Raw genomic sequence first — 10526 nt, 5'->3', positions numbered from 1 at the left:
ACACAACATATGAATATGACAGGGTTGTCTCGATCAGCCCAACTTTCGCCCTCCCCCCTTGCCCCCTTTTGGACATCTCTGGATCCGCCCCTGCCGATGGTCAGTGGATTAGCCTTTAAGGTATCGGACAAGCGCTCAAGATCAATATACGCATTGTGCATGAGGTTTAAGCCATAAGGGAGCCGGGCTAAGCAGTTCCTACCTCATCGAGATCTCGTTCCAACTCCATTACCCTATTTCTCAAACGCACGGAGAGAAAAAGCTTTCCTTTGGCTAGTTCCAGGGACAAAAACGAGCCGGAAATGGAGCCGCTCACAAACAGCAAGAGACCAATGGAGTCCTGAGGATTGACCACAGCTTGTATGTCTTGCAGATTTTCATTAGACTTTAGTTGAATAGTAGAAAACTGTTCTCCGTTGAACGCAGTGACGGCTGCCATTATATCTGTAAAATTACTATTATGTTTAGGAAGAAGGTCAAGTTTTGAAAAAAAAAAAAAAGCGATAACAGCAATTCCTTTAATAGCACAATGCATCACGTCACGGATATTTCATAATTCATTTTAGTCAAAAGATTTTGTTTGATAAGTTACAGCGAACAACCGATTTAATGTTCCATATGAAGAACAAAATATTCTAATTCGTGTACAGTGTCTAATCTGAGAACACAATGTAAAGACCATGATGGCGTGTTTCTAATTATTAATTACCGCCAAATAAGTGAGGAATCATGAATAATTGCTGAAGTTATCAAGACACTCTTAGTACTTACCCATCATTTCTATGCCGCTGTTCAAGCTCGTATATGGCCGATTTGCTCCCTGCCAGTTTTCGACATCTTCAATCAAACTCATGGAATAATAGTTCATTCTAAAGGTGGCAATCTTCCCAACAAAACCAGTCCAGTCTGTAATAGTATCTCAACATTATTAGAATAACCTTTATGATGAGGTTTTTAATGTACACGAATTTGCTAAACTACATTTTGTTAAAAACTACTATTGAATAGTTTTACCTGTTAACATACTCTCATCCTCTGGGTAGAGATGAGGCATACAGCCACCGAGGTATAGTGGGATGTCGTAGTCAAGATTTTCGGACAGTTCGTCGGTAAAATTACCCGTATGCGTGTATTCGTCATTTACACGAACATGTCCCAGGTTTCCTGTGATAGAAACTTGTATCGTGTTCCATTCAAAAAGCTGTGCATGAGAAAGTAAGGAATATAATATAATATCATATTGAAAATGCTAGTAATGATATCGTGTCTTCCTAAATTGAACAATACTTAAGCTAACAAAATATTTTTGGGGTTTTTCAATATATCTTGTGTGATGGTAGAACCATTATTTAGTTTAGTTTAGTTTACCTTGTGCTGTGTTTTAATTATTTGTCTTTTTATAATTTAAGTCAATATTCTGTTTCCGAACGTGTTTTTATTTGTATGCTTCTCCTGTTTGGAGGTATTTTTTGAATAAAATAAAATAAATAAATAAAAATTATCAAATATCTTTCCAACTTAGGCCTTCTTAATTGAGTGTAACACCTTCACGGGTTGTCATGCTACATGTACGGTTATGTTATTAGAAGCTGCTTATATCTTTCATATCGTCACTTGTAGCTGATGAATAACGCAATCTACCGTTCGGGTAAGCTCTGCTCCTTGGATATTGTTGCTGAGATCCCACAAAACAGCCACGTAAAATATACATCATCTTGCTATTTTGTATCGTTTTCCTGACACTAAAAATTGCACGTTCTGAATGATCAATTTGATAGAGGATAGACTCACCGTTACTGGGTAACCAACCACTTTGAGCTCGGCAGAACCAAATTTAGCATACAAATACACGCATTTATTTAACAAACTGACATAGATGAGTGGTTCCTCATGATGTTCATAACGTTTCATTAGAATCAGACCATCTGAAGATTCAGGCAGCAGACGTAGATAGATGAGAACTTGTTTAGTTGGGTTACCTGACTTCCGGTACATCAGAAAAGAATTTCCGTCAAATAACCTCATCACATCCCCATGTTCTAAAAGCAAAGACAAATATGTATCAATGCAAAAAACCATACTTTCAATACTGGGTTTTCAGGTTGGGGTCATGTTGAATCCTACACGCGGCGACCCTGTTAAACCACACCAACGCTGTGGTCGACCGATCCAGCACATCAGTTCAAAATCTGCGACAACACCACAGTCAACCTACACCTAAAAATGTACCTTCAATTGTAACCTGCAGACGTCTGGTTGAAGACGGATCTTCCACTGTAATTTTGGACTTAAACAAGCGAACGAAAGGTTATTTGGTATTTATTTCTTTAGCCATTTCCTACTTAATTTGTTATTGTAAAAACTTTAGTAGTTGTGCCAAGGAAAAATAATTCGTATTCAAGGATGTTCAATGCTACATTAACACACAATGATTAAATAACACATAGTGATTAAATTATAAGCATTCAACGTTATACGAACTAAAACAAAAAGTCTAATTAAATTACCAAGGAGCCTACCTACCTGTACAAGGTTGCGAATAACAATGTCTGGATTCTGTACCATAGCCATCGCATACGCTTCCGCTACCAATCGGCGCAGGATTGGTACAGGTGCGATCTCTGGAAGTAATCCCTTCACCGCACTTCACAGAGCACGGTCGCCATTCGTTCCAATTTGCCCAATTTCCGTTCACTTTCAAAATAAAAACAAATACACATTTACGCATTTTTAAGTATTTATTTATCACATTTTATAGATTTGTTTGAAGTAATTGACACAGTAGATGGAACTTTGTTACCGAAACAGTTTGTCACTTGTAAGATGAAAGGATACACTGTATTAAAAAGGTTGATAACTCATTAGACAATAGATTTATGCTAGAATTTATTAATTTACAATGTATTGGTCTATTCAAAAGAATACGAATTGTATTAACTGGCTAGAAACCCAAATATTCCACATGGCCAGTGGAATGTTGTTTAAAGCTCACGAACATTATAAGGTGTTTAAAAGTAAGAAATGAACATTATCATGCCATTTTCTCTTCTCTGCTTGTAAGTCGTAATTATTTTATATTGATGTGAACATTTAGAACATATCAACGCGTTCACCATAATGGCAGAGTTTCCAATTTGATTGATCTATTGGTCACGAGTGGTCCCCTTTCCAAACGTCTGCTTAGTCAATTGAAGAAGTAACTATGTTTTCTTACCTGGACAAGCTTCAGGACTACAAGCACCAAGCTGTCGATACTCTCCGCCACATCTGTCAGTGGCCACAATTTCCTCTTGCACAAGACACGATCGGCTACGAGTGTTTGTACCACCATCACATGAAACAGTACATTGTGACCAGTTACCCCACTCACCCCATGACGGAGTCAGTTCTGCAAAATAAAAACGTAATGTTCAGAAATTAATGTGGCATTATCGGGATAATACGTGAGTTAAGCTGGGTACTCATCATTCCCGTGATTTTATGGAGAATGCAACGCTACGACGCGCGCAACGGATCGTTTTTAATGATGATCTGTTCAGACTGCTGCTGACAACCAGCAAACGGCGTCGCGTCGTCTAGCTCTCGCGGGTTGGACCGTCGTACGACGTAGTGAGTGCCCAGCTTTAGAACTGAATAATGATGACGTCATACCAAGAGACTGCCACTCCAAATAATAACATATTCAAATATGTAATATGATTTAGAGTGACCCTCTATTTCAGATTCATGCCAAGTCTAACATTGTACAGTTTAGATTCGGTAAAAGCAGAATTGTTCTTTGTGTTCATAACGAAATAACAGAGCATTATAAGTTCAAAAGTTATTCTACCTGGACAACCGACATTTTGGCAGTCCTTACGCTCCGTTGCAGGGCCACTACAAACTGCTCCACCAAATGCAGGCCGTGGAATGGTGCACAGACGATGTCTTTCAGCAAAACCAGAGTCACATGTTTCAGAGCATGAACTCCATTCCGTCCATTCTGACCAATCACCATCAACTGTATTCAAACCAAAATAAATACCAAAGGCATTATATATTTTGGAGGGTGGTGGTGAGTTGAGAATAACGTTGTATATTATTAGGATTATTAAGTTTATATAAGATTAAGCTAACTTTATTGACATAATCGAAACACTTGAAAAAAAAACAAATATTTAGATAGCTTGATGGAATAAATAACAATCAAACAATTATTATCAGGCGAAAATGTTGAATAATTTAAAAGGTATATATAAACCATAGGGTTGATGATTTACATCATATCATACATTAAAGGAGAAGTTTACAAATATTATATAATATGAGAACTGATTTAGCATATTTAGGTATCGTACATTATATCCTTTTTTCTAAATTTCGGATCTCGTGCGCGTTCAGTACGTAGACGCTCTTAACCAAGATGTAGCTGGCGCGTCGCGGCTAAAACTCGGATAGAGCGCTCTCCATCCGAGTTTTAGCGACATGACTTTGTCGAATCATCATAATCCTATGCATTACAATGGCCTGTCGCTTAGCTGAGATGTTCCCAAATTATATAAAATTGGTAAACCTCTCTTTTAGTACTTACAGTAATCAATGAATATCGTATCACTTTAATATTGGGAAATCATTTTAAATAAAGAAATATTTTGGGTAATACGATGTATATTAAAGGGTTTGATTTTCTGTTAAATTATTGTACCTGCTCCTAAATTGAGTTAAATGGGAAATGTTTTATTGTTTCTTCATAATTAATTCAAGACTTTACCAGGGCATGGAATATGCTCGTTACATTCTTCAACATCGTATAGGGCTCCAACACACGGCATGTCCTGGTCCTCGTCAACACAACTTCGATGACGTAACTTTGTTCCACCGGCGCACGTAGCACTGCAAGCTGACCACCTCCCCCAGTTACTATATTCTGGAATAAATCAATCTTATGTTCAATACGTTTATATGATAATGTATGACTTACAGTCATATATTTTTTTTTAAATAAATGTATATTGATCATAACTTCAAGCCGAGTTCAGGTGAAATATATTCCATTTACTCGGACAAGCATGGGCCTTTTGTCGTCTCTGAAGCCAAAACAGGTCTTCAGGTTAATTGCACTTTATTAGTCGAAGGACAAAATTAAAACTGACCAAATCCTAACCCGCGCTTTTAATAAATATTCAATAAAGGCAAAGAATAATGATCAAAGAATAACACACCATAGAACTAAGTTTGGATATTTTCCGTGTAAAACATACCAACGGTTAACCCACAAATGTTCGATGGGTACTGTGGTTACACCAGTAGACAATACCATGGTCTCTACCGAAGAGTTCTTTAACGGGACGTGGGCACACGTTCCGCCGATAGACAGCTTGGTATTGTAAAGTCAGGCACTAAAGCGCCCGACGCTCGTCGGTCGACGCGATTCTGTGAAGAACGCGCGCACAACGCATGGTTATTAATGACGATCCGTTCATACTGCCACCGAAAATCAGCATACGGCGTCGCGTCGTCTACCGCTCACAGGGAGCGGAGTTGGATTCGTCGTGCGACGGTCGTACACTGTCGTACGAAGCAGTGAGTGCTCGGCTTAAGTTGCATTTCAGCCCACCGGCCAACTGAATGGACAGTTACCATGGAATTGAACCACGAACTATAAGAATCAATTAGTGATTCATGGTAACTAAACTCCGTGACTCAGAACACACACAGTGGCAATAACCAGTTCACTAGTGGACTTTCTTGCGTCAAACACAATATATTAATCTTCAATAAGGTACCTACCTCTCTCCATAAGTGGCTGAGTGTCATTAGTAAAGCATGATGGTTCCGAGTGACTGCAAGGCTCCTTCTCCAGCTGATCTCCTTCACATGCACTACCTGGACCAACTGGAATTGGATCGGTGCAGGATCGCGTATGCGCTCGCTCACCTCGCCCACAAACAGCTGTGCACATGCTCCATTCACTCCATTCGCTCCAGCCACCTAAACCTAATTCAGAAATTTAAAAATGCTAGGTTATGTACCCGTATTCAAATTTATAACAGTGAAGTAAACAAATTATTTACACAGGCGACACTATTATCATTTTTTCCCCAATAAGCTACCGGTACCCGGTACTTACGCAGACAGCTCGGCGTTTCACATGGTGATTCCTTGATGATCCTTTCTCGAGGTGTTCCGTCTGCCAAGAGACAAGTACCCTCACCGATGCAACGACGTATCGACTGTCGTATGCCTTCACCACAACTGACAGAGCAATGTGACCAATGTGACCAAGGTGAGAAATGCAATCCGACTTTGGTAAATAAACAACAACAATACGATTATAGTAATACCTATTTGTGCTTATTTTATAATGTTTGAGTACATAGACGGTCTCTCAGATCACTACATAATGATCATTATTTACAGGCTCTCATTGTAGTTATTCGTATCTGCAAAGTGTGATCAACCTCCAGATGTACGCATATAAGTCACAGTATGTGTATCATTATTCACATCAAGACTTCAAGTCAAGTCTGCTGACTGTGAGTGAATCTATGAACGACTGATACATAAAACGTTACTGGAGATCTACTAAAATGGGGTTTTGTTGAGAATAAACAACAACCACCAGATTAATGAAAACGATAACACTAAGACTGAACACAAGTATGGTTAACACATCATTTTGTCTTAAGAAAAGACGTCAACTGGCGACTTGTGTTCCAAACAGTAACTGACGAAGTTTCTACAAAACTAAGTCTATCGAGGCGTTCACACTTGAATAATTCAAAGATATGAATGATTAAACTACTCCCTATCATGGTGATGATGATCATAGGCGGATTCAAGGGGGCTCAGCCGTCCCACCCCCAAATGTTTTAAAATTATTTTTAAAAAATAAGTTTGAAAAAAAGAAAATTCTACTCAAATTTTGAGTCTAAGAGTGCCATTTCCTGCCATCTAGAGGTGCCATAATCATAAAATTTCGTACCTCAGCCACAACCATGGTGGGGCTGAGGTACGAAACTTTCATCTGTAAAATTCTCTCTTCAGGGCCCCCTCTATTTGAAATTCCTGGATCCGCCACTGATAATGATGACGATGATAATGATGTAAATGGAAGAGGGTATAATATAGGTCTACCTGTGTTTGTACAATTGTTTTCAAAGCACGGTGCGTTTTCAAGAAAACTCCCCTCACACATGTTTCCTGAATTTAGTGGTCTCGGAGCATTGCAGTGACGCAGATGATAGTGATGACCGTGACCACAGTTAGACGAACACCGGCTCCATTCTCCCCAGCTTGACCACACTCCATCCACTGGACACCCTTCGGAGTGTTTGTAACAGTTAATATACGACCAGTATTTATTCTATGAAGAAACATCGTTCCCGATTTAGTTGTTTCTATATCATTAAAGACAATATTACCCTATATTTTTGGCGACACGTTGTCGAGCAAAACAAAAAAACATTTTTATTATTATTATTCAAACTTACTGCTTCTTCTTTTGGATCAATAATATCCTGAATTTCTTGATAACTACAGTGCGATCGAAGACACTTCCTTTTGAGCTGCGGGTTACTCTTGTGCAACTGCTTCAAGTAGTTATCGTGAACCCTCGTAAAGATCGTTGAATCTAATAGGGAATACGATTATTGCTGTAAAATCACTCTAAAAAATAGACTTTTGAGCCAGCAATGTTTACAAGATTGAATAATTAAGTAAATCAATTGGCGAGTGCGAAGACAAGTTGCATGTATTTGAACCTGGGTTTCTGCTATTTATACAGACGCCTTAACCAACTTGGCAAGACTTTGTTTGGAAGTCAAATCCAATTGGAAGCAACTGATTTCACACTCTTGCCAGTGGCGGATCTAGGATTTAGCAATGGGGGGGAATAATAATAATAATAATAATAATAATAATAATAATAATAATAATAATAATAATAATAATAATAATAATAATAATAATAATAATAGTAATAATAATAATGATAATGATGATGATGATGATGATGATGATGATGATGATGATGATGATGATGATGATGATGATGATGATGATGATGATGATGATGATAATAATAAGAATAATAATAGTGTAGTTTTATATAGTGCACATATCCATCTAATGTAAGGGCGCTTGATATGTGGACTAGGAACCGATCAATGACTTTCATCTGAAGCTTAAAAAATAAAGTGCATGTTTTACCAGAGTACATGAGAAGCACACACAAAAGACCGTGACCATTATTTTTCTTTTCACGGTAAACGAAGGGGGCTAGCCACCCCATTCACCCCCTCTAGATCCGCCACTGTTTGCGAATGAGTGGATCAGTGCTGTGAATAACAAAAATCAATATAGACCTATACTATAGGACATGTGCAATAAATCATTTAAAAAAAATATATTCTATAAGATTACCGTTTTGACAGGCGAAAATCATGCCGCATTTAGTTATTTTAATTGTCTGACCATCGCAATCTCTGCCACCATTCTTCGGTTCTGGTGAGTCACAAGTGCGGAAACGTGATTTCAGACCATCTTGACCACATGTGACGTCACATTCTCCCCACGTACTCCAAACACTCCATCCGCCATTTACTGCATAATATAATACAAATTTATTCTCTATTAGCTCTTATCCGTTTGTGTTATACCATGATATATACATTTTTTTGTAAAAACTTTGAAGTCTGGTGTCAACAGGAGAAAGATTTTTTATATTATATATATTTGAAGGACGTATACTATAAAGCACGCTAAATACTGTAGTTAAAATCGATTTCAGTAGCGAAAGAGGGTAAATATTCCCCTACCACACTTTTAAATGTTACAATGAAAGCTTTTGCACAAAAATAAATTCCAGAACTGATAATGACCGACCGATATCCATACCCAGGCGTACGCTATTTATGACAAACTTTTAATGTGCCGTGGCGTTGCAAAAGTGTGGTACTACCCTGGGCATAACGAATAGTGGACATCGTACGTTGTTGTTGCTAATATTTTTTTTGTAATACCTACCTGGACAATCATTCAGATTCCCCGTCTTGGTACATCGATACCAATTCCAGAAGTTACTGAACTGAAATTGTTGGGAATCTTCTAGGCCCCATACATAGCGCCTGACCTCTTGTTGCGAGCATATGTACCCGCTCTGATGCAAACAATGTTTGATAAACGTCGTCCTATCCGGAGGACGAAGAAGTTTCAATGCATTGCTGAACTCGGCTGGAATACGAACTGACTTTCTAATGGACAGTCCTAGTGTAAAGAAAGATAGGAAGGTAAAGGTAGGAGAATAACTCGCAATGACATGCTAAACTTTTGATTAATACTTATTTCAGTATGAATTAAATAATAACAAAAAAAAGTAAAATATAGTATTATTATCCCAATATTTTACTGTGTGACCGTGACCCTGAATAAATAACAAGAATGCCATTTAATGCAACATGCTGCTCAGGTTAGAAAAAATAAATTTAGAAGAATTGAAAGCAATTATGTATGTAGGCCTAAAACAGGCTGTTGTCGTTTGCTAGAAAAATGCGTCGCTAATTTCTTAGAAAATGCAAATAATCAGAATTATTATATAATTTATAATTTATCACATTATTATTATCATTATTATTATTATTATTATTATTATTATTATTATTTTATTATTATTATTATTATTATTATTGTTGTTGTTGTTGTTTTATTTTATTTTATTTATTATTTAATTTATGGTTGAAAGCGCGATATTTTAATGTTACTGTTAGGCAATGCGGTAGGCCCAAATCTACCTAAAAGAGGTATTACTTATTAACAGTAATTGGTTTGAATTTCTGGTTGTCTGTTCACAGATTACAAATTTAAATATACTTATTGACAATCTTCTACTAAAAAATCACGTATAAAATGTTAAAATATGAAGGTAAACGTTAAAGTTGTAAAATTAAAATGGTAAAATTTGGCTGAAATAGAGGTCTCAACAATTTCAAGCAAAAAGGCATAAAAGCAGTTCATATTAATGAATTTAAAGTATAGAGTTTTTGCATGGCTTAATATTTTCCAAATTGCATTAAAATTGCATCATATCACTTGGGAGAAATGAATAAATGATAAATAATTAAATTCTAAACAAAAACAACATAGGGGCCTACAGTTATTATCAGAACTATCTCCTCCTACGTGGTGTACCGCAAGCATTTAATATAATTTATACTTTTAAAGTTAATTAACTCACCACGCTGTACTGTATTTATAACAACCAGTAAAAGGTAGACCAAGTAGAAAGTCTTTGTCATTTTTCAAGTAGGCCTAAGAAGTGATACTTCGATGCCATGGATTTTGAGGACTTGTTGGAAGATCATGCAACTTTTTTTTTAAAAAGAAACACAGTAAAATCTGGTAGCTAGGCGAGAAGAACGACACGAATGAGTACGCATTCCAAAAACTTTCGAACAAATGGCAGCGATTCCGATGTACGCGTGCACGCGTGCCAAAGATCTTATAAACACAAGATAGCGTTCTCCGCGATTTACGCGTAACAAATAGAA

At 37.2% G+C, this 10526-nt stretch overlaps 1 protein-coding gene across 1 annotated transcript in view; it reads right to left on the bottom strand.

The window, feature by feature from the left end:
• LOC117109720 overlaps positions 1–10274 on the bottom strand; it is a 17708-nt gene extending 7434 nt beyond the window's left edge. The window contains exons 1-15 of the mRNA XM_033252107.1: positions 10214–10274; positions 9007–9246; positions 8404–8583; positions 7473–7612; positions 7117–7345; positions 6110–6283; positions 5770–5976; positions 4751–4906; positions 3830–4000; positions 3215–3388; positions 2524–2694; positions 1792–2039; positions 1015–1201; positions 772–906; positions 203–444 (exon numbers count right to left, since the gene is read on the bottom strand). Of these exons, the coding sequence (XP_033107998.1) occupies positions 203–444; positions 772–906; positions 1015–1201; positions 1792–2039; positions 2524–2694; positions 3215–3388; positions 3830–4000; positions 4751–4906; positions 5770–5976; positions 6110–6283; positions 7117–7345; positions 7473–7612; positions 8404–8583; positions 9007–9246; positions 10214–10274 (2715 nt within the window). The remainder of the gene's footprint in view (positions 1–202; positions 445–771; positions 907–1014; positions 1202–1791; positions 2040–2523; positions 2695–3214; positions 3389–3829; positions 4001–4750; positions 4907–5769; positions 5977–6109; positions 6284–7116; positions 7346–7472; positions 7613–8403; positions 8584–9006; positions 9247–10213) is intronic.
• Positions 10275–10526: the final 252 nt, after the last annotated feature.

Source organism: Anneissia japonica, unplaced genomic scaffold (genome assembly GCF_011630105.1).
Source record: "Anneissia japonica isolate Jap-2015-1 unplaced genomic scaffold, ASM1163010v1 scaffold3782_len1007564_cov172, whole genome shotgun sequence".
NCBI lineage: Eukaryota > Metazoa > Echinodermata > Crinoidea > Comatulida > Comatulidae > Anneissia > Anneissia japonica.
The sequence above is the reverse complement of the archived record's forward strand: the minus strand, read 5'-3'. Positions and strand labels throughout refer to the sequence as shown.